At 40.1% G+C, this 25,186-nt stretch overlaps 1 protein-coding gene across 6 annotated transcripts in view; it reads right to left on the bottom strand.

Moving 5' to 3' along the window:
- Window positions 1-25,186, bottom strand: part of RASAL2 (RAS protein activator like 2) — a 186,766-nt gene that overhangs the window by 64,723 nt on the left and 96,857 nt on the right. Inside the window, exon 1 of one of the 6 annotated variants that reach the window (XM_030495129.1) lies at window positions 1,019-1,705. The exons of the other annotated variants lie outside the window; for them this stretch is intronic. Coding sequence (XP_030350989.1) covers window positions 1,019-1,124 — 106 coding nt within the window. The 5' untranslated portion in view covers window positions 1,125-1,705. Of the gene's footprint in view, window positions 1-1,018; window positions 1,706-25,186 lie in introns of those variants that run through there. 6 annotated transcript variants of the gene reach the window in all.

Raw genomic sequence — 25,186 nt, 5'->3', positions numbered from 1 at the left:
ACAAAATTGGGGAAAAGTAATATTTGGATTGGCTGTCACCCTCTTGACTGGCAGACAAAGATCTATAATGGTGACAATGGTATCTTGGGGGCAGAGGAAGGGAAGATACTACAGCATATATTATACAAACATTATTTTAAATAGTCCATAGAAAGGAAAAGAAGCACACATATCAAGCAGCCCATCTGAGCAATTCAGTACCCAGAAATCATCAAAATAGAAAGAAAACAGACCGTATCCTGAAAACAACAGAAACCATTAACGAGGGAGATTGAATGATTTGTGGAGATGAGATTAAAAGAAAAACAAAACAAAACAAAACCCCAACAGTTTGACATAGCAACAGCTCAAAGGGAAAGATGAAACAACCACCAGCTTGTGTGTGTGAATTCTTTTTAAAATATTTTCAACCCCTTAGAGGTATTTATACTGAACTTCTAATAATGAGTAGTTTCAATTTACTAACTGAATGCCTTTAAATTAGTGTGTAAGTATCCAGAAACAGACTACAGGATTATTTGTGTTTCCTAGACTTAATTTCTAGGCTAGAGAAGTACCTGATCCCTTGGCTGAAATTTTTACTCTAAATGCATCTAAACATTTCTCTCAAGAAGGAAAACTTTGAGCAGTCTCCTCTGATTTGTCTTACTACCATCACACAGTTGAGAAGTTAAGTTGTAGGCAAGCTGACAGAAATGACTGGAAGTAGAATGAACACAGCAATCAGCTCATCAAATGGCACAGAGAAGAAAACCAGACCAGTAACATTGCTTAATCCAGGAATGATTTTCTGCATGGCACGTGCCCATTTATAATTTGACCTTTGCCCAATGTGTTTGCAGCTATTTCAAACAGATTGTAACCAAGTTTAATTAACAATTACATACATACATAATGTCAGGTAACTGAAGGATTGAAGAAATTAAGCACCAGTGAAAGTAGTAAAGGCTTCCCAGTAAAGTGTAAAAAAAAAAAAAAAAGGGAAAAATTTAAGAATACAGTTAGTACCCTACCGTACCAAGAAACGAGAGAAGGCTTTTCTCATCTTCTGTGCTGCTATCCAGCCATTCGGCCGCATCACCAGGAGAAAGAAGACTCATTCTCCAGCCAGAAAACTTTTCCATACAGAAAACAATAAGTGAACGAAGCAGGGTAGGAAGGGTGGGGAGGAGCTGATGGTCTTGGGATTCCAGTGCTCCAGTTATTGCCTACACTGACAACATGCGAGCGTGATCCTGCCCTGTTCTCTCAACTCTGCATCTTAGAGCCCATACTGACAAAGCAGACATGGGTGAGAGCAGTAAGTGGGATCTGTACTTGTTGTCTCTTTGTGTCAGGTTTCAGCCCAAGAAGCAACAGAAAGAATGCAAAAAAGGGGAGCAGGGGAAAGAGAGGTTTTAAAATCCAAAAGAGGTAGCAGGTTATAATAGAATCAGTTTAAATAAAAAGGAGAAATAGATCTCAGTGCTGAAGAAGCTCAAATAAATCAGCAAAATAGCTCATCAGCTAAGTGTAATATATTCCTATTATTCCTTATATTGTTGGCTTTGTTTGAAGGCTCAGGTATTATGCTTTATGCTAAAAGAAAAAACAGCAAGCTTAGAGGCAATTTAAATAACCTTCCCATTGCAGAAGAGCCTGATTCCCCTGTTTACAAGCCCCCTCCTGCTCCAGCTATTATAACAGCATCCCAGCCTTTCTCACAATGAATTTGTTCATGCAATGGCAGGTTGATCAATCTGTGAATAGGAAGCTCCCACCCCTCTCTCTCCCCTCCTCCTGCATGGCGGCGGCATTGAACGGCAATAATGGAATCTGCTTCTGCCAACAGCAGCATTAGAGAGAGGGGAACTGCTCCTCTTCATCAGCGCGAAGCAGCAGTCACAGCCCCGCTGGGCTTCAGCCTCGACTGCAACAGGGCAAATGAGAGTGAGGCAAGGGGAGAGCAGCGTTCTTGGGGGTTCAAAGAAGTCATCAACACTTAACGGGCGGTTATTTATTTAAAAGAAAAAAAAAAAGGGGGGAAATAATTCTGCCCTGTCTAGACAGTGAGCTTGCTCTGCACAGCTTTGCAATGAAGACTTGTCATTGTGACTTTATGAAGGGTCACATTTAATTGCACAGGATTTATAGCATATGATTTATTCTACACAAAAGAGCATTTTACAGGTTTACACATGCACAAACAGAGATGAATCCTGGTAAGTGAGGAACTCCTGGGCCCCACAAATCAAAATTGCCTTTGTCCTCAGGGGATGGAGCTGATGCTCTGATCAAACTACACTCTTTAAAGAGACAGCCGCCTTTTGTTCACCATTTTCGGAACCTGTCTTTATTTTAAATAATCTATACAGTTGCCAATCCCTATCACAAACAAGGACACTTGCTGACCACTGACTAAACCCCAAGCCAAAACAGCAACAGCAAAAGCTGTTAGATCAGCAAAGCAAAGAATCAGATACCAACCAACAAATGAAGAAAAAAAGAGGCTATCAAGTCCCAGCAGGGAAGAAAATTCCAATTACTAAGACAAACTGTAGCAAGTATTTTTTGTGCAGGACAGATATTTTCATAAAACACCTGCCAAGCAGGGCAGATGCTACACAGAATTCACAATTAATGAGGGAACACAGGACAGACAGTTCAGGAGTGACGTACCACGGCAGCGTGGAAGACTTAGCCGAGCAGTCTTCCTGTTCGCATGCCTCTACCTCCAATATGAACAGAGGGATAAAAAAACCCCCAGAAACATTTCCTACATAATATAAAATCGAATGACAGAAAGACATCAGATGTATTTTCCATCTATGTAAAAAATTACTAATTTTTTGACAAAATGAGCTTTTGCAATACACCCCTATTAGAAATCCAGGAGATGTAGAAGAACCACTGACATTTACAAACACCCAAGCCATCATATTAAAAGTAGAAATAATGATTACAATCATCTAACCTGACTTGAAATACCTTTAGAACATCACCCAATGACTCTCATCCATTCATTGCATTATTTCTAGTTGAACAAAGACATGTCTTCCAGAAAAAAAGGACATCCAATTACAAACAGACATAAAGAGCCCGTCTGCTCCCTTGTTAAGCTGTTTCAATGGCTAACTCCACTCGTGCTTAGTGATTTGCTCCTTAGTTCCAAGAATGAATCTCCCAACCACTGGGCACTCATTGACATTTGTATGCTTTGATACTCTCCATTATCAAGCTCTGATATCAGAAAGGTCTTCCCTGTTTACAACCTTCGAAACAATCACTTCAAAAGTATCTCGAAATTCCTCTGCAGCATTTGATTTTAATTTTTAAACCTTGTGCTGTGCAAGAAAACCAGAGACCAAACTTGCTGCACAACTGCAGGAGGGGTGTAGTGCTGGTCTCCCACCAAAGCTTGCCACAGGCAGAAGAAACACCATGAATAACTTCTTAAATTTGTCTTTCCCTATTTTAAAGCTTTAGAGCTTACAAAAAACTTTCAAAAAGTCTTGTCCAAATTTTCCAGGACAGCCAGATTTTGAGATAAGCTGCAAATGAGCACGAGAGCACTATTCAAAACATGACTAACTTATTTTCATGCTGTGAGACCTACCTAAAGTGGAATGTTGAACCAATGCAAATACAGATACAAATTGCTCTGTCAACCAGAGCGGAAGTATGCAAAATGTGAAAATATAGAAAGGTGGGAGAGAGCAGCAAAGTAGTAATTGGAAAAAAAAAAAAACAACCCCCAAACCCAAAAACCATAAAAAAACCACACAAAAACCCAACAAAACAAAACTAAAAACAAAACCTGGAGTAAGAAGCGGCTAATCTCTGCCTTGAGAGACTGCTGTATTCCAAAATTAGCAGCAGTAGCCATACAGAATATCAGGTGAAAACATGAGAAAACGCCTTTGAAGTGCTTGGATTCGTGTTCCTCGCCCCTGAGTTCCAAAAGCATATGAGTCCACAAGGTTGAACATTAAACCAAGCCATTATGTTTTGGAACTTCCTACATAAACGAATAATTTAAAACTTGTATACATCCGCAACTGGTAATTCTTTGCATTATCATCAGCAAACGAGCTTCTGCTCTTTTCTGCAGTTGTCAGAAACGTCACCCTCCTACAGTTCTGATTTTGAAACCTGTGAAGCTTGGCAGCTTTGCTATCCTGTGGATTTAAAAATTAGCATTCTTGATAAGTGAAACTACACAAAAGCATGGAGTGCTCAGATTTTTCTACAGGAATTTTAGTAAACGATAGTTCATAATACATGCAAATAATAGAGCATGGATGCCTTCTGAAGTGGATGCTTTGTAAGCACAAAGTTGCAGTAGTATTATAAATCATAATGTATTAATGTTCTCTGCATGAGGCACTTACAAGAAGAGGAAAAATGGATCTTGCATTAGGGACAGACTCACAGACTGATTGATGGATATTGCTATAGTCAACAGATGCTGTCTTCAAAGCAATATACATTAGATATTATACACCCAAGTTATTAAAATGTTCTACAGTTAATTCAGGAGTGAATAAAGACAGGATATTTGAGCACTTGAAAAATTAAATGCTCCTTTCAAAACAGGGGCATAAAACAGTGAGTAGGGAGAGGGCAAACTTTTTCACAAGAAGCAAGCAGGCAGAAACATTTAGAATAGCTTGATGAGGTTGCAGCACTAGTTAATCACAAGAAACGATAAACATCCACTTCTCCAACTCCAGGATCAATGCCATATATACCAGACAAAACTACTAGCATCTATACCTGTCCATTAAGAAACAAGTTATCCAAGTCATTTTGCCCCAGAAAAATGCAAAGCAGTAGTAACTGTCCAATCCTATCCAATGCCACAACACAGAACAAGCAAGCTAGCTTTAAAGTAAGTTTCCCCAATATCTAAAAATGTTAATTCTAAATGCAAAAGGCTCTGTTTCCTGCATTAAATAATTTTAAATGCCTATCTATAATGCAAGTCATTTTGCTTTGAGAAGCAGTATTACAATATAACAGCCTTCTAACCACGCTATAATCTAGTTCAAGAGCGTCCAGGTGGACAAGGCCGAATAACTCATTGTGTGTTATGGAATCATCGTGGAAGGATGCACACTTATTATGTGACATCGGTAACTTTTTGGTTTCAGCTACATAAGCAAAACCAGTGTGCAATACCATGACACAATGCTACCAACAAGCTATGAGCAGCACAACAGAATCATTATGTTGCAATGTAAGTCAATAGCAGATTTATGTCAGAGAAGATGTAGATACCCCTGTTGGAGCATGGCAAAGTACACAGAAAGCCCTTTTTATCAGAAAAAAAAATACTGATGGACACTCAGGTCTCTCTCTAAGCCAGTCCATTCTGTTGTGCAAAGTGAAACCACGCTGATGAAGTACCAGCCTACACATACACATTATCGTCTAGTATTTTATCCTTTCAGATTGCTTAATGAAGTGATTTTAGCACATTCAGAGATCTCTAGCACTCACTCTCAACAGCTCTCATCCAGCTGAAAATGATAACCTCTACATGCCACAGCACTGATGCAGTATTATCTTTTACCAGGGTAATAGTTCCCCCTACTTTCAAAAGTGAGCGCCACTAGCCTTCCAAACCCAGCTGAGATCAGAGACGTTAACCTAGTGGTTACTCAGGAGGGAGGCAGAGCAAAGAATTTCCTAAATAATAACTGCTGGAGCAGTGCGGAATCATGGGGCAGCGAAAGCTGTGCCTGCTGTCAGGCTGTGAAGATAAATAGGGGCAGAAAGGCTCAAAATGAAGGTGAGAAAAACAACAAACCTTGAAGTTCTCTAGTATATAATAATACAGGCAAGAGCTCCCTTGTACAAGTGACATTTTAAATAATGTCAGGAAGCTATTTCCACACTTAGTTTTGACAAGGCATTGGAGACACACATGTCAGCAACTGAAATGAAAATTTAAACTAAACCCAAAGGGGCTAGCCTTTATAAAGCTCTTCCATGCCCACTGAGCCTCCCTAGCTAGCCTTTATAAAGCTCTTCCATGCCCACTGAGCCTCCCTAGCAAAATCATCTGGCCTCTTGGCTGACTAATCATACGTCACTTGTATGGAAAACAAGCAGCAAGCCCCTACCACAAACACTTCAAAAATGGCTAAATAAATAAGATTAGTCATGGGCCTCTCAGACAAAATTCTGTCAGTTTACTTGGACACAAAGAATGACACTTAGCAGCACAGAAGTTGGCTTCTACTTCCATTGCAATATAAAGATACATTTAGCTGCCTATATGAATCTAATCAATGCTTCAAAATCTCTTCCGCAATAGCAAGCTGTGTCTTACGAGACCTCCTATTACATTGAGTTTCCTTGGTACATCTGAACTATTTTGAGTATACACAATATCTTAGAATTATAGACATGCTTTTCAGGTTAAAGAAAAAAAAGCTGTCAGAAGCTTATGAAGCTACTTGCTAAGGAGATGAATTTTAAAGCACTTTAACAACATGTATTCATTTTTTTTCCATAATATTTTCCTCCTTATCATTCTAACACAACATAAACAATGTGGCTTTTTTTAGAAGGATGTCTGCCCCAGTTCCCTCACTAGATCAGAGTATTGTGTTTTCCTGGCAAAACTGATGCAAGACTGTAATGCTGTAGGGGCTGGAGATGAATCCTTCATTCTGCTGACTGTACCTGCCCACAAAATTGAGTTTTGCTGAGTTGAAGACTAAACACCCCTATACTTTTTTCCTCCAGGATGTATTATTAAAGAGATGCTTGAGGAGAGTCAAACCATTAGTTGAAGATCAACAGAGTGAGACATGTCCCTGCCTACCTACCCACATCACAGAGAATGTCCAGCATTGTGCAAGGAAAGAAGTTTGTCTCCATTTAGAGGCCAAGGAGGTAAATACAGAAGAAGGAACCACCATGCTGCTCATAAGCAAGAAAGATGCAGTCTTAAAAGATCTTTAAAGAATTACTGTAATTGAAGAATAGGCAAATTACTGTGATTTTAGTTCTTGGGCGTGTTAAGCCTAAGTAAGCTAGTTCCAAAAATCAGAAGAACTAGGAATAGGAAAGTTTTACTACTACAGGTCAAACCATCCTGTTGTTGTTGTCCACTTTCCCATGGAAAAACACTTTGCCTGCGTTACAAAACAATGACCTAACCAGAAGCACCAAGAGCTCTGACACAAGTATTTCTGCTGGGGAGAACTGCTGGATTTTAAGAACTTCCCTGATGAAGCAACCATGGGTTTTTCCCTATTTCCACACCAACCTAATTATGTTTTTTGTACTCAATCCAACTTCAGGTATCTTCAGCATAGCCAAGGGATTCGTCTAAGTTATGCTGCTAGCAGTATGGTAGTTTGTAAGTATCTATTAATGACTACTCTAAAAACATTAAGCTAATTTAATTCCAAATTATGGCCAAGATGTTATTTACAGAGTCATCCACTCTGGAGTGCCTTTCCAAACTGTGAAGCATATGCCTCATGTAAACAGACATCTTGTATTAAAATATGAATACATCCAGCTATATATTTAACGATCAGTACGTGAAGGCTACTTAATTTCTGATGCTACTACTCACGTGATGACTTTTTTCCCCAAGAATGTGTTCATGAAGAATAGCTTCTATATTCTTTCCCTCTGACCAAAACCATTGGGTGTTCAAAACAAACAGCAGACTGGAAATGTCCTGAAAACACAGAGCTGTAAAAACAAAACAAGCCCCACACTTTCCCAGATTTGCCAACTACAAAAATTGATATGGAAGCCCTTGCTCTGTAACACTGTGAAGTGGTAGCTTGAAATGAATTGAGTCTCAACTACTTCAATTTAAAAAAGGATTTCTGAGATAGCATCTTTGCTAGAAATGTTATTTTAGTGTAACTTTAATGCTAAGACTGAAAGAAAAAATAAGAACCCCTGACAGGTGCCAGAACTTCAAGAATGGATAAAAAAAACCATGAAAAAGATCAACATCCAGGGTCTGATTCCTGTCCACCAAGCCCAGTTATATCACCTGCTTCACACACCTAAAGATCCAGCCCAGAAATCCAAGAGCTCTTCTATCTTTTAAAGTAGTATGAAAGAGGAATAGGGAGTGATTTTTTGAACTTAACTACTGTGAGGACTGAAATCACCAGTGTCTCAACTGATATCAGCATCATACCGTTTTCTGAACGAGAATTTCCAAGAACAGCAAACTTCAAATATAAGGATAGCTTAAGCATTACCAAGACAAAAGTTAAGAAAAAAAATACAATTTTTATAAAGCTACTGGAAGGAAAACAGCAAAAAACAAATACAAATATTTGCTGACAAAAAAAAAAAAAATAGAAGGGGGGGGAAGGGGAGAGCAAAAAGCACAGCTTCCTCTTTCTATCCCTCAGACCTGCATCTCCTACTAGCAGTCCAAGAAAAATCAACCTTTCCAAGCAAGGAAGCCTTGCTGGCTGTGCTTCCAAGTCTCCCAGGTACTAAGCAGCAAAAACCATAACTGCCCAGAAACCACACTGCTGGCAGGCAGCAAGCTGAAGCACCTGCTCCTTCCTGCCCTGTCTCTAAAGGCATCAGTCTTGCTTAAGCAGCTCAGGTACAGTACCACTGTTATTTTCTAGATGATCCTAAAGGCCCTTCACATTTTATCTGTTCTAAATCATTAAAAAGGAGCTCTATTAGAAAGATGGACAAGGAGAAGCACTTAACATATGATGGATTTATCAGAAATTGTATTGGAACACCATGGAAGAAGTATCTTTTAAATAATTCTTTCCAGTGCTTGTAATGTAACTGGACAGGGACAGGTACAGGACAAAAGGTGGGCAATCTGACCTGTCATTACTGTCCTTGAGGACTCAACTGCTTGATCATTTGCACTTTGATAAAGACATGCTGTGAATTGTCAGAAAGAGAAAACAAGTAGGCAGGTTTTGGGAAAAGGGGACACCTTGCGCTAAGCTGCCCCCTAAGTGGCTATTGAGACAGCAAAGCACTTCCCCACGAATGCTGCAGTCAGGCATGGAAAATTTTTCTTGCTCACCCTGCAGGCCACATAGTTTGCACAACTCATATTTTCACAAGTGCTGATTTTTGCCCAAATTCAGAAAAAAAATTCAAGTGAGAATAATTGATTAAGGCAGTTTTGCTGGAATACCATCATTCATGTTGGTCTCTTCTATTACTTTCTGACCTACTGTTTTTCCTTGGGCACATACTTTCAACGAGAGCAGGGAAACAGCCAGAAATTTATTTTTCTTATTTAGAATGTTATTTGGATGCCATCCAACAAGCAAACAAACAAAAGAACAACTTAGAGAGGGCTGGGGTTTGCGTGGTGGTTGGTTGGGGTTTTTTGCCTTCTGTGACTAGATATGATCACACAATTAATAGAGAACTACAATTTTGTGAAAAAGTTTCACATGAGGGAGAACTAAACATCATTCAGTCTGCAACATTCTGGTGGAATCAGAATGCCTATGACCCACACAAATGGCTCCAAAGTATTTTGGGAAGCAATTAAATGTGATCAATATATGCTATTCTACTGGCCATACAACCACGCTTCTGCTCAGATAGCGTAGAATTGCCATACCATTCCACCAACTTAAGCATTATTTACCCTCTTCCTACAAGGTTTTAGTACATGGTAACAGCTTTATGTAGCACTCCCACAACGAGTTAAACTTGCTTGTTTTCAGCACAAGCTAAATACCTGCAATTCTTGCAGAGCAGGGTTGAGGGTGCTGTGCCAATAGGGAGCTTTGCTCCACCCTGAGGTCACTGCTTGCTCCCTTTATATGTCAAGAAACCGCAGTTTTGCCGACATCATCAGGTGGGAGGTGAACTCTCTGATTGGCACAGACCAAAAGAGGGGAAAAAAAAACCCAAACCAAAACCAACTAATTCACAATAACCTCCACTTCTACCACCAGATAACGAGGCAGAAAACCACCAACAAAAAACTTTTAGTGTCTAGTAGCTTGAAAGCATGCAGCTTGCACTTACCAGGTATGCAGCAGAAAAGCAGGAGCATTCTGAAGAACGAGTGGTTATGGCCAGCAATATGATTTCCTACCCCTGCCTATGAATCATGTTGTCTCACTCCCTCTTGCTACTCTGTTCCACCTGTGTTTATAGGAATACTATGTTAATCTCTATGTAAGCATCAAAATAAGGCAGCTGCCAAAGCTCCGGGCCTTTCCAAACACTAGAGATCAGTACAAGAAAGGCAGTAGTACATGGAGGGTTTTTTTAAATCTATTTTCAAATTAGGAACCAAATTCAGTGGTGAAGCAAGGTAAGAGACTGTATAGTGTAAGGAATTTTTACAAGGACATACCAAGTCTTCCATCTTGTGGACATGGGCTTAATTTCTGACTGACGCAGTATCCTAAAGATTCTTCTTGGACACTCTGGAGAGAGCTCCCCTGGAGAATATAGCTGACATTTTAGACTGACCCTAAGACATACCAGGGCTGGGCTTTAAAAGCATGAATGCTGTGAAAGCTGTCATTAGAATTACACCGTATTTTGTACCTTTGGCTTTTTTTTTTTTCTGTAACCATTACCCCTGGAATCAAACAAATGTGGAGACAATTACAGCCTCTATTCTAGAAAAAGGACCCAGCCTCCATAGTTTGAGTACAACTGAGCCTGAAAATTTGACTGAAGCCTGCCCCAAAAAGGATTAAAAGAACCAGGAAAATGAGCTTAAAAAAAAATAAATTAACGATATCCTACTTTCTAAGCCAGACTTGCAGTTCTGAATGCTTGCGGTTGGTGCCACTTCTGAAGGTTGCCCAGAAGCCTACTCTAAGCAAATGCATTAGCACTTCTCTGTCAGGCATCCATGTCGCACCATTGCCCTCCTAAAGTCTCTGCCGAGCATGCCGCAGGTGCAAGAGAATAAAAGTGCAATGTAGTGTGTCATCACAGTAGATCCACCGCCTAAGGAGCAGCACTGGTCAAGCTACAGAAGGAAACTATACAGACTCACATAGCTAGTCGTAGCTGCCATCATCTGCTCAGATAACCAGCTATTACACAACTCCACGACAGGAGTTGTGTAATTTCTGCAGGAGTCATTTCTGCAGTTACATTTACCATGACTATTTTTGTGCCATTTCCCATTAAATCCATAACATATATACTTGAAGTCTATTGACCATTTAACATGTGGAGATAATACCGTTGAAATTGTAAGCACTGACTGCAGTTGCATCATTTGCTTGCTAACTTCTTGTGCAGATTTCCTTCTCCCTTACTAGAGGCAGTCACCCATATATGTAGAAAATTAAATGGAAGGGGATCATTAGATCTCCCTTCTGCCATTGGCCCAGTTTCAAATCCCACCATTATTAGCTCTCCTAGAAAACATTTGTGCTGTCTGATACCAATTAGCCAAGAAATCTAGATAAAATTAAGTATTCCCTTTGTGGAGAATTAAAGCTTTGAAAAGGTACGTACCTCTACAGGCTGGAAAACGAATCTGCCTCTTGATGCCAATGAGCCATTTACAAATGCCATCCATATCCTGTATTTCGGTGCATCACAGAATTCTCTAACTTCCAGTATTACATAGCTGGTGCAATACTTACTCCCAGATATCAGAAAATGGTAAGGAGCAGGTCAAACCTCAGTATACCAGCATGCCCTTTCCTCCTGCTTATATACAAATGAAGCTGATTTGTTCCCATGAGCTTTAAAGAGCCATGACAGATCTTTCTGACAGAAGTCACCTCAAGTATTCCTTACAATTACATCATTTTCCCCTCCTCACAGATTTTAGAGCAAGAGAGAGCGAGAGCACCCACAGAGTAGCAGATAAAGCTAGGCAAAACATGAAGAATTTGCAGGAATGTAAGTCGTTGCTCACATCTGCCTTCTGCAACTCCCTAGTATCGTACTTTTAATTCACTACCCTATTAACGTGTTAATCGTATGAAAGAGCCCCCAAAACAGACAGGAAATTCTAAAGGGTACCTCCTGGTAACCACTACAAAATCACCTAAATGAAACTTGGAAACGACTGCGATTCTGTTGTCTTGAGCTTCTCTGATTAGTCTGCCAAAAGTTTGCTGGTTTTTGAAAGAAACGTGTTTGTTCAAAACCAGCTAAGGCAGAAGGTTTTCATTTTCTGATCATGTAATTCAAAAGCAGCTGCAGAACTACCTCATTGGTTCAGGCTAACAAAAACAGTCTCTCCAAGTTAGCAAATTAGTATTCTCTGTGGACTACAGATGAGGAAGAAAATTACCAAGAAGGACTTCATAATCAGTACCTATTAAAGGATGTTTCCAAGGTAGAAAAAATTTAGCTCAGGAGATTCCATTCTCCGTTTCCATGGACAACGTTTATAGCTTTTGTAGCTACTGAAAAATGTTTAACTATATCAAAAGGCATGAAATTCAAATGTTTTCCAGCTTGCTATCACTTAACAATATATTTTAAGACAAAAGCTGCTAGAAAAGCAAGCAGCATTATGAAGGCAGTGCCCTTTATATTGAAAAGAAAACAAATCCTCTTGTTTTTATAAGCAACCTGTAGGATTCCCTGAACTGCTTTGATTTACCGTCACTTGCTGAAGGACAGGAAGCAAGGTTGGAAATATATGCTGAAAACATCATGCAATGCCAGCCACAAGTAAACGGTGAAAAATATTCCTACAGTGTGCCCTTGAAGAATGACGTCTGGCCTTACGCAGAAATCCAATGTCATATAAAAAGGTACTGAGTTATGATAGGTAAGTAAAGGCTTTCAGGCAGAAGGAGAAAAGTAAACCTAATGATTTAAGTAGCAATAAACTAGATTTTGAAATCCATTACAAAAATGTGTTTCTCAGCTTCGCATATACATGGTGTTTGAATACTAACATGTAATTTCTGGACTAGTGAGCAGAAAAGTACCAATAATCCCCTTTTCCACTCATCACATTAAATCCATGTAAATATCTCTTTAAAAACTTGTGTATAAAACTGAAATAATGAAAAAAAGAGTTGATATAGACATGCAACACAGGAAAAAAAAAAAATCTTTAAAGTTTCTAACTGCTTTAAGTGTAGCCACTTCAAATATCCAGCAAAAAACTATGTGCTTCCTATCCAATCCCACCTCACTGGAAATATTGCAGCAATACAGTCCCCTGTTTGCATGGACCATGTCAGAAGGGATCTCTCTCACCTGTGAACTGCATTCTGCGGTAATCCTAATACCTTTACCATGGTCTTGCCACCATGCCAACCAGAATGTCAGCGTAGCCTCTGCATACTTCTCTCCCGTGCTCTGTTTTCTCTGCCTCAGACGGTTTGGAATGCAGAAAAGCCAGAGACGAAGCCCGTCAAGCGCAAGCCTCTCTATTCAGCTCCTTAGCTCAAGTTGAACAATAGCTGCCCTTCGGTCGCTTGCCTTCCCTCCCAGTGTATGGGATGGACGCTGTCCTCCCTGCAAAACAGCGACATAATCTACCCGGGATGGGTAGACACTTCATTTTTCCTGTCCCAAGGGAGGGTGGGGGAGCTGAGAGACAGCGCAAGCACTCAGGGTGGGGTGGAAGGGGGTGTGAGCAGGAGGAGACTCCTGTTAAGCAAAAACACATCCCATGCTGAGAAAATTCAGGGATTTCAAGCAGCTGACTCCAAGTCTAAAATCAGCTACAGGGAAACTTAAGAGCCTCATATCACTGCATACACTGTCCAGACTACAAGAGGCCAGTCAAGATGAAAACATGGTTTTGTCAGCTGAACAAGAAACTATGTCTGAAAGTGTCTGACAAAACTGCACTTTATTTGAAGATGATTCCCTGCTTCAAATGTTTCTACAAGCTTAGGAAATATGCAGTACCAAAAAAGCCCTGGAGTCTCTTAAAGAAACAATGAACTCTTCCCCCCTCTTTGTTTCCTGCACTGCCCATATAAAAAAAAAAAAAAAAAAAAGAAATTAAAAAAAATTAAAAAAAATTCAATCTAAGATCTATGGCTTTGAAAGTGAAATGGTGAAGTGTGGTACCAAAAGCCTTTTCCTGAGCTCTGTTCTTTTTTCATTTTGCTGAGAGCTGAACTTCCAGGTATAGCATTGCTCTAAAATGAAAAGACAAAAGCTACTTTTTAAGGCACAGAAGCAAAAGCTTACACAGTTTGGTTACTGCTGCCATCGTGATGTTCCTTACACATTATAATACCCCTGCTGAGAATAGCGTGTCAAGTTGGATCAGTTTAAAAGTCCACGGTTTGATTCCCAGCAGATCCCACCTGCCAGTCGAGGACCAGAGCAGACAAGCACACACACAAGAGGAACGCAAAGTTGTTCAGCCTGTTGCTAAATGGGCTAAAATTGCCCATGAAGAGCTAAGAGGCTGCCTGCTGTCTCCTACGTTCTGCAGTTCTTGGTGGTGGTGGTGGGGGAACATACCCATTTTACACTAATTTTGCTGCTTGTTTGCAACACAATATTCCCCTTTAATTCAGCCCTTTTTTCCACTAATGCTACCCACCTCCTTTTTCCTTGCTGGATCACTTCAGATGAGCTTCTCTACATTCTCTTAAGCAACAACCTTCCACACCCTCAGTGTTTCCTCTGGAAGAAACAGTAGCTTTGGTCATCCTACCCCCTGCCAAGGCTCACGTGAGAAGTCTGCATGAAAGCACAGGGTAGCCCTTGGGAAAGAAACTTGAATGCGTGCTTAAACAATACTGACTGCAAGATAAATAACAGAAAATTATAATTGCTCCCTCGCCCTCTAAAGCGAATCACTAAACTACACCCAGGGATCCTTCACCAAGATTAGCACTAGAACAGAACAGCAGCTCAAAAAACAGACACCCCCCAAAAAACCCTGGCACTAACAGCAGTATAACAAAATAAACAGTCCCTCTAGAAGACAAATTGGTTTGACCTGCTGCTTAGAAATGTCTAATTACCGGAAAGGGTAAGGGCAAAACAGTCTCATGATCTCAGTTGAGCCAGATTCTGTGAAAAAGCTGCAAGAACTTATAAGCAATTGCAATCTCCTCTCTCTCACTGTCCCTGCTCCACAAAAACCCCCAAATACTATGGTAATTATATAGAACACTTCATTCCAGAGCACTGTACCAAATACATTCGCAGCACCACAGAAAAGCATCTCCCTGGAGGGTGGAGCAACATCGGACAATTCATGTATACCACAGGGCATGATAGAAAAGATGGAAAAATTAAGGACTGGGACATTAAAGTTACTCTTTAGATATCTTCAAAGAGTTTTAATGCTTTCATGGGCAAATTCCAGCTTTTTTTTCTTCCTCCCTTTTTTTTTATTTTTTTTTTCCCCTTCACATTTGTCTGATACATTTCTATTTTTTTGTTTCCATGTTTTACTTTGTCATTTCACATCATTTTGGAAACCTGGCTTTAAATCAGATTCAAACAGAAAGGTTAAAACTTTGGATGCAGCTCTTAAATAGGCCATAGTCTGCCTATCTCTTCCAAAGAAGCCATTTTTAGTGATGTGGGAAGGTTCAGTCCTGGTATCTATTTTTGTCAACCATAAAACTTGCTGTACCCACCTCAAAAAAAGATTTCTGAAATGCTGAAGGCGGTGTTCCGAGCAAATACACCTGCCAAAGACTTAGGAAGAGACAGTGCATTAGGATGGTACTAAAAAATACGTAAGTGAGAGGGGAGGAAAGAAAAAGGCAAACCATACAAGTACTTTGAGGGATTCTAGAAATCCACCCAGTTTCAGGAATCTGAAATGCAATTCACGAAGTCTAGGAATAAAAGTTGTTTCCAAAAGACTTTGGCACTGAATAAAGATTATTAAAAAAACCCCTGATACTACCACGTGACTATCCTTCAAATAACTAATCTACTAACAAATGTAGAAGTCGTCTTCTCACTAAAAAAGGCCTGTTAAATGGGAAGAACATGAGGTTGCCTCCCAGTATCTCAAGAAAAATGTCAATGTAATGATTTAACTAGTTCCTGGTCAGCTCCACTGCTGCTGTTCAGACCAGGCATCTACAGCTTTGGCCTCCAGAGGTAGCTGCTGAAAAAACCTATTAGCAGAGCAGAAGCACTTGAGCAGAACATATTAAAAACAACCAAAACCAAACCTGAAAAATGACATCCCTCACCCCCTCAAAAAAAAACAACCCCAACCAAAATGAGCCAGACCTAAAAAAAAAAAAAAATAAAATTAATGTTGACTTAAAGTCTGTATTCCTACAATGTATCTGAACTAAAGTAAGAAGTACCTATAGGAACACCCAGCTCACAGAAAATTTCTAAAATGCCGAATTATACACAGAAAGAAGGTACTATAAAATCATCCAGCATATTCCAGGTCTATTTATCTAAAACACCAGTTGTCTATCTGGTGTTCAGCAAAGTTTCCACTACTTAGTCTGCTGCAAAGGACTCAAATTAATTCAAAAACTAAGAAACATCATTAGGTTTTCTAACATCTTAGAGCACTGATAAGCTGAATAAATTTGTATTATTGTAATACGCGCTAAGTATAGTGTCATCACCAGGGAAAAGTACCAAATTCAGCTCATACACCTGTATTGATCACATTACCACCAAGAGCATGAGGCAGAAGTGACACGACACGAGGACAGCATTTCAGCGTGGATCCTCTTTTCCCCCACAGATATCCAGACCAGCAGCAGAGCAGAGGACAGGGGTGCTTTCCCTATGTGCCCATGTGTCCAGAAACACCACACCAAGCCTCAGCTGCCTCCAAGGCACCCGTGGGATGCTGGCAGCTGGAGTCCCTCTGTGAACACAGGCTGGGCTGCCCCGTGACAGTTCCAGCAGTTCCAAGAGACCCCAGTGGGAGGCAGTCAAGGGGTCAGGAATGGAGGTGTGAAGTTGGCAAAATGGGTGGGGGACAGTGGTGTTCTAAGTTCTGTTCTTCCAAACTTGTTTTAATTGGCAATAAATTAAATTCATTTTCCCTAGGTGAAGCCTGGCTTGCCCATGACAGTGATTGGTAACTGGTTTCCCTGTGTTCCCACGTGTTTATCCTTCTTATTTTCTCCCCATCCTATTGGTGGGGGGTGGGGGGGGGGTAATAGCAGCTGGATGGGCAGCCAACAGCTGGCCAAAGTCAACCCACCACCACATGCTTTACCAGGGCAGGAATAAAACATATCTTCCAAAATTCAGTCTTTCTGAAACACAACAAACCCCATTCCTTAAATCCTTCCTTCCAACATGTTACCCTCACTGTCAAAACAAGACCAGAGTACTAATCCAGTGACAATCAAAAGTGACCAGACTCTGGAGGCTCCATTAGGATTTCCCAGCCTTTAGACCAGCAATCCCCAACACCACCTGCAGCCAAAGGGTATAACGAAGCTGACTGCAGAAGCAAATTACTCATTAGTTGCACAGCACTGGTATCTTTGGGTCAGCAGGCACTGCTCTAGATTTGCCTCCTACCCGTTTTAGCCCATACATGCCACATAACAGTGGAAAAGACCATCAGTAAGGAACAAGTGAGATGACTGGAGTTTTCAATGATCAGATTTTCACCTAAACTACATCCAATTCACTGAAAAAAGAAAATAAAGGTTGCTACTCAAGGAAATATTTGCAGTTCCATCTGAGTTGAAAAGAAATAAAACAAAAAAGCAGCAGAAAACCCCCTCAATCCTTCACTAGGTAATGCGCAAGATAAAGTGGTCTCAAATATGCATCAAGAATTATTAGCTTGTAGCCAAAAGCACTTTACTGGACATAGAGTTGAATCTTAATGGACACTAATCACTGCTAGAACGTATAGTCCTCTCCATCTCCAAGACTTCTTTTGGGAATCAGGGATTTGCTTGCGACACAGAGGTGCCTGTTAGAAGAGTTTCTGATGAACTCCAGCAGAGTTCAATAGCCCACTTTTCCTCTGTGGCTTTATTATTTTTCTTTTAAGTAAATTATCTCTCTGCTGTGCTGCTGAAACATTTTTGTCTGTTTTGCAGATAAAAATCATGGTTATAATTCTTTCCTCCCCTGATGCTACGAAGGAGTGATCACTTGCAAAAGGGATAGCAAGCTAGCAAAATACCCACTGCATGCTTGAATAAGTCTAATTTAATACCTAAGCCACCTCATACATTATGAACCTTTTTATGCATCCATAGCCAAAAAGTAGCTCCACCACAGGAGGTGTGTCACTGCCCCAGTGAAGTGTAAATATCACTAGATGGCACAGGAAACACTGAAAAACCTGCTGCTTTATTTTTTTAAAAACTCTACTTGTCTACTTCCCAGAGGTATCATGGAGATTAATTAGCTCATGTTCATAGACGATTCTGAAGATGTAAGCATACTACTGCCTGATGGAAAACAAATCTCCTGAGGTTTTGCACGGAAAAAACCCCACAATATATAACTGACAATGGATTTCTTGGCCCGTTACAGCTTTCTTAGTAAGTTCTGCCACCCTCAACCAGAACTAATTATAAGGAAGAAAATCCCTCAAAACTCTGGATCCTAGGGCAGCAATCACAAAAAGTTCTTCAGCATTTTTTATGCAGACATACGAAAGCCTTTTACTGAACACCTTCAGAGACATTTCAGCACAGGCAGCTCAGATGCAGAGATGGAAACCTGCCAAAGGCCACAACAGCCCATAATGCCAAAACAAAAATACCAGGATTCACAGGTTTTCAGCACTCTAGAGATAAGATACAGGGCTGATTATTTTACTACAATACCAGCCAACCCACCTTCTCCATATTTGCCTGTTATGAGAACATCCAACATACCATGACATGGAGAGAGTACGCTGAGGAAACGTGGGAGGTATGAGAGAAGAAAAGACTGGTTCAAACCTCCTAGAAACAACACGAAACCAAGGGGAGGGAAGAAAAACAAAAAAGAAAAAAAAAAAAAAAGCAGAACTGACAGTCCCAAGCTTCATTAAAATAAAAAAAAAACCTGACATAGTTTTACTACTCATCATAGGGCACTTATTTAAAACAAATTATTTCTTTAAAGTTCTTGGAAACATGACTTGAATAATCCTCCAGAAGGAATACATGTAATCCCCACTGTTTGTACAGGCTTGTCCACCAAATATTGTGTGTGTATTTTTCTTGTTTTGAAGTTTGGACTACAAAAAGATTACAGAAACACATGAATGTACAGAATTGGATGAACTTGTAACACGATGTATGCATAGCTAGCATGAGATAGGGGAACTTAAGGCTGTGCCTTGGACAGAAAAATCTGCAACCCTAATTAAACAGTTTTTAAAATCAGAGCATGTGCCCTAACTGCAATGCACAAAGACATACCAGAAGCAGTTCAAGTAACAGTAGCTGTAAGAATGTGAAAGCACAGACTTCAGGGGTGGCAGAAGTTGGTAGTAACACAAGCTCTTCTGAAAATCTTGCACAGCCCTTGTTCCAATCTCTGCTGCCTTGGCTCCACTCTTACTGTAAGTACACTGGCTAGATCAAAGCTAACACAGGGAGCAGCTTCATATTACACCCAAGCCACTATAATAACTCCAGGCTGCTACTAGAGGAGAGCACAGAAGTGGAAACAACTTGGCTCTCCTACTTTCCCTTAAGCAACATGCTCCCACCATCTCCTTTGTGTTGGAGCCACCACATGGCTGCAGGGTTATTTGGAATATCCACCAGATCAGAGTCAAAGCTCACCCATCAACACAATATGTACGTGAACATGATTCCACTGTGTGAAGTTGAATCAATTCACCTGGCAAGCATGTGATAGACCTGGCACCAAGGAGGGTGGTAAAGCAGAGAGACAAGAGTGTGTGCACCCCTGCACAGTAGAGAGAACTTTATGTATTTAATTTCATACAAACTTCGAACTAGATGCACTTAATCCAATGTCATAAATATTTGCATTGTCAAGTAGCAATAAACTGATCAGCAACTACTTCCATAACTAATACCAAAGTCTAAATCAGATTTAATTACACCAGCATTTTAAAATTTAGTTTGCCAATTCAAATTAATCCAGACAAGACTTAAGGAAATTCAGGCTGTGGGAAGGAAGTTCAGTTTTTCATTATGTGTTAAGATGGTTGTTACTGAAGGAAAAAAGGCAAGTGTACGTGGTTGGGTGAAGTGTAATTACTTTTTTCCACGAGATCAAACAACTATAAAAAAGCAGCTACAAATTTTAACAATCCACAGTAAGTTCATGCATGATAGTATTCTCTTAAGAACAGTTTTCTTAATAATAATAATAATCTAATAGTCTCTCTTAGTTTTCTCTTAAGAATTTAATAAATAAGTTTTTATTATTGTTGTTGAAAAAACTAAGGAAAATGATGGCTTCCTTCATAATAAACTGAGGTTGGGTTAGAACACAGTCAAGAAATCTGTCCCAGATGGTCCAAGAGCTACTAACTCTTTCCAATTACTACAGTGCACAACAGGCTCTACTTAGGAAGTGTTCTTCATGCTCACATAACAAAATTTTAAAACCTCTAAAGTGATTTTTTTGTGTGTGCTGGAAGTAGTGGCAGGGCTGTAATAATACCTTTCCAAGGGGAAAAAAACCCTAATGGATTATAGGTCAATACTAGAAAGTTAAGATTATGTGTTCATACCCCTGTTAATCTCTGCCCTAAAAAGGTTTAAGATCCAAATAGATAAAATTCGCTTCATGATAAAACTTGGCTTTTAGGAGAGATGATCTGTGCGCAAGGGAATAAAGTTGCAGTGGCATTCAGAACAAAAGAAAAATCCTTTGGCTTCGCCCCTATTATAGAAGAAGAAAAAGATAGCAGCTTGGCAATTTTCTGTACACAAATAATTCCAATTGCCCAGGGGGAATGTCATTGAGATTCAGGCATCCTGTTTGTTACATTTAGCCTCCCTGGAGTCAGTTTTAATTTCAAGCAGTGTTGTCTAAATTCTTCATCTTTCCAAGGCAGGCAAATTGCACTGTACATTGTCCAAATTTCAGATTACTTCAGGGCTTCTCCCAAAGTTTCTTAACCTCTTCTGTGGATGCAGAAGATAGCAGGACACTTTCGCACAGTAGTGTTTCTCTGTGTAGTCCACTGGTTCTTAAATGGTGCCCAAAGGGAGCTGTATTTTACAGGAGATTTTTAAAAACACGATTCACGGTTCACATATATTTGCATTTTGGGATAGAGCATGATGGGTAAACCATGTCATCTGAAGGCAGTTACATTTTTAGAATTTCAATTGATCTTGGAGTAGCTACAGTCCCTACTAATCTTACCAGTCAGTCACAGCACTAGGAGACTGTGACCCAATGCACTAGAGACAGTGAAGCAGGCACAGGATAAAGTCTTTAGCAAACCCTGGTTTGTGCTATTATGTGAGCGAAAGGCTTCAGATATCAGCTCACAAAAGGCTCCCATATACGAGTTCTGGAAAGACTGTCAGGCCAGGGCTGAAATGCAGTGAAGAACTGAGCTGTGCAGCTAAACGTGCACGATACCCCCCTGCAGCCTACAGAAACACAGCCAGGTCTTTGGCCACCACCGAGCAGCGTCAAACCATGCAAGCACAGAACAGTGCTTGCTGTACTGATCTCATTCAAGTATCACCTTTCAGCTGTCAGGGACCTTTCAATTCAGATTTTTGGTACAAAGCACATACAGGTCAAAAAGAAAGAAAAAAATAAATCCCCAAACCACTCCTTGGGGGTTGCTAAATTAAACATTAAAGGCAATGGACAGTCTGATCCTTTAGACTCCTTGGTCTGCAGAGAGGAGGTTGTGAATCTCTCTCACATGTATATTGTGCATGTACACACAAACACACTCGTGACAAGCCCAAATTGGGCAAACCCAAGAGCTGAAAACAAGTAAAGTCAGCACATCTGAACCCATCTTCCTGCCAGAGATACTGCTATACAACCCCTCAATTTGAGGGCTAAACCCAAAGCCCTATTTTGCATCCCTGCCATGTGTAATAGTTGACAGGAGATAGATATTTTGCACATAGCAACAGGGTGGAAAAAAGCAGACAGTGCTATTGGGAAAATTATTTCACCAATACACACCATAAATCCCTACAACTGAGATACACGAAGCTGTAAACTGCATTTTTTTTTCATTCTAACAGATACTTTTTTCAGGTAAAGTCAAGTGGTGGAAGGTGAAAACATACAGTTTTCCTAAAAGTTACAGGAAGTCCATTATTTCAAATTCCTGGATCTTTCCTAAGTAAATCTTTACTGTATAAAGATTGGTGCATTGCAGATTCTTTCACTACCCAGGTCACAAAAAAAAAAAATCTCTCTTCATCCAAAACAGACTGTCTCCCTCCCTCCCCTGCCCCCCATAGTAATCGTTTTCAGGTATTCATTCTAAACCTTAGTGCAGATTGCAACTGAGTGGTGAGCACAGAGTAAATCAGTTTATTCTTTCATCACAAAGTACTCATTCCAACTGGAACATACAGAAAGCAAGGCTCAGCTTTGAATTGTTTTAGTTCCAAACAACCTTGTCTTAGAAACAGCAGTTACTGAAATAAAAGCCTAGAAATCCTTTTAGCTAATGCCTATTCTCTCCTGCCAAGTTTTTACCTGAAGGAAGAGCACGGGCTGTGTATTTTCTTGGTATCATCATCCCCACACAGGAGGGCTTAGCAGCAGCTTGCAGGAACTGTTGCAAGAGGTGCATACCAGGCAGCAGTGAAAACAGACGTCACTTAACTAATCTTCTGTTGCTCACTCCATTTCCAAGCCTCTGACATAACCTTTTCTAAACCAGTACAGAGGCAGGATTTCTGTACAGCTAACTGGTCACCTGATAGCAATGCAGTATGGATCTGGCACCAAAATAGATTGATGCTTCAATTTTATCACTTCTTCCAGTGTTTGTGTGATCAGAGAATTTTCCAAAGGCAGTGGAATATTTTCTGAAAAAATGAGCTTGAGGGAATACAAAGGTAGTACTCACTAAGATGAAAATCTATCAACTGTGCAACTAGGCCAGAGGATCGGGAAAAGCAGTGCTTGAAGCTCCAAATTGCATCTTCACCAAATTACGAAATTGGACACGTAGTTCACCATAGTACAGAAGATGTATTTTATTTATTAGCTCTAAAGTATACTTCTGAAGTTGTTTAGAGACCGAAAATCAATTTTAGCAGCCTCAGTCTTCTGAAAAAGGTAGCGATAGCTGCAGTTACTTTGAAACTCAGCCCTCTCACTTACGTGCTTAACTTGAAGAAATTCAGGTTTGAGAAAATCCAACCATTACCATCAAACTAGAATTCCAGATCAGGTGCCCACTATGTAACAGTTGTGTGACCAGGAAAGTGACCCTGGCAGGTCTCTGCTGGACCATCTCCAGATTCTTGACATCCTTATTCAAGTGGTGTGCCTGACACTGGACCCAGTATTCTCAGTATGTCATCAGCACTGAGTACAGGGCATCAGCATGACTGCTCTTCCATTGCCATGTTAGTGATTGCAAAGAGAGTCTTTACAGAGACACTCAGAGAACATCATCAAGGCACAGGAGATTCATTCCAAGGAGGAGAACAGATGATAACAGTAGGTTGCATGGATGGAAGTGTACCAAAGGATGGGGAGAATAGCTGCAGAGCCATGATATGGGTCAGCAGCTAAGTAACAGCTATTAATGCTCTACGGAGAGAGCTAAGGCACTGAAGGCGAGTTGGTTCTCTGATGAAGTGAAGGTGACTCTAGCACAAAAGTTTGGAAGATGAGCTAGAGATCTAACCAAGGGTGAATAGATATTAACATGCAGTAGATACTGTACATGCAGAGCTCACCGGTAGAAGCTCCTAAAAGCTGCAAGACTTGCCTTCAGCAATCTTTTCTCAAGAGCCTTCATATTCAGCAGTCATAGGTATGATTGAGAAAAAAGAGGGTTAACTTGTTTCAACAAATGAAAAGGTCTTCATTTTCTTCTCAGGTGACTTCATCTCCAAATACAAAAAGAAAATATTTGCATCAACACTAGCCTTTCTAAGCACTAGAGAATCTCAAAAAACTCTGTCCTTGATGATGCTTTTTCCTAATCACAGAATGATTAGGATTGGGAGGAACCTCTGGAGATCATCTAGTCCAACCCCCAATTAATAATTTTAAAATAAATAAATAAAAGCAAAGCAAAAAAAAAAAAAAAAAACCACACCCAACAAAAAACCAGAAAAAAAAAACCCCACAAAAAAACCAACCAAAAAACCAACCATTTTCTCACTTTCAATCCTTCCTGATATTTTCACATATGCAGGCAAAAAGTTCTCTTGTTAATGCCATAAAGATGCACCCAGATGCCAGAATCAAAACTTTCACTACATATTCTTCTTAACAACTCTCATTTAGTGTGAGCAGGTGGTGAGAAGGAAGCAGAGTAAGAGAGAAGAAGATTATTTCAGGAAAGGAAGCAATAACTGTTACTAGCCTGTCAAACAGTATGAATGGTGGAAATCTGAATCATGCTTTTACTGTATGAATGATTAATTCCAATATGCTATTATAAACAACGATCCTTTACAAAGGATGTAATCTCCCTAACATGAAAAAAATACACATGCTAGAAAGAGCAGGATCTGAAGGAGAAATGGAGGCAATGTAGAGATGGACCAGCTTGAGTTTTTTTCATCTTACCTCTTCCTACAACATTTAAGTGCTGGTCTCCAGGGCCTATATCACACTTCATAACAGAATTAGCCCATTGAAAGTAATGCTTGAAAGAAGAAGGAAAAAGTCTGTCAACCTGGAGTTTGGGAGAAATTACAGCTACGTTTTTAGCTTCTCTGAATGGAAGCACCCTTGAGTAAGTGCTGTCAAGGTAAAATCCTAGCAAGTTAATGACACATTTAGAGTGTGCCTATTCACTCACAGAGAGATATTACTACAATGATACAGATTATGTACCAAGGAAATTTCATGGCATATATTTAACGGATGGCTGGCTTGCTGACACAACTCTCTGTACAGCATACCTTCCAGATAGGAATTAAGAATTTCAACATTAGAAACAACCTCTCCACTGTCTGCAAGCAGACGGCAAGCTCTTAAGTTAGCAGTAGATAGTAAGTGTCCTCCAGAGTTACAGTTTTCAAATGATCTTATTAGCTTTCACTGTTTAAACAAGTCACTTTCTATCTTGTGTTTTATCTTTTTGTCCACCCCTTTGGCTCTCATTCGAGGGTGACCACAGTGTTTTCTGCCTGCACAGAAGGGATGGCTCAGCTGCTCTTCTAGCAGCTGCTGAACCATC

Source organism: Strigops habroptila, chromosome 8, assembly GCF_004027225.2.
Source record: "Strigops habroptila isolate Jane chromosome 8, bStrHab1.2.pri, whole genome shotgun sequence".
NCBI lineage: Eukaryota > Metazoa > Chordata > Aves > Psittaciformes > Psittacidae > Strigops > Strigops habroptila.
This window is presented reverse-complemented; position numbering and strand designations above follow the sequence as displayed.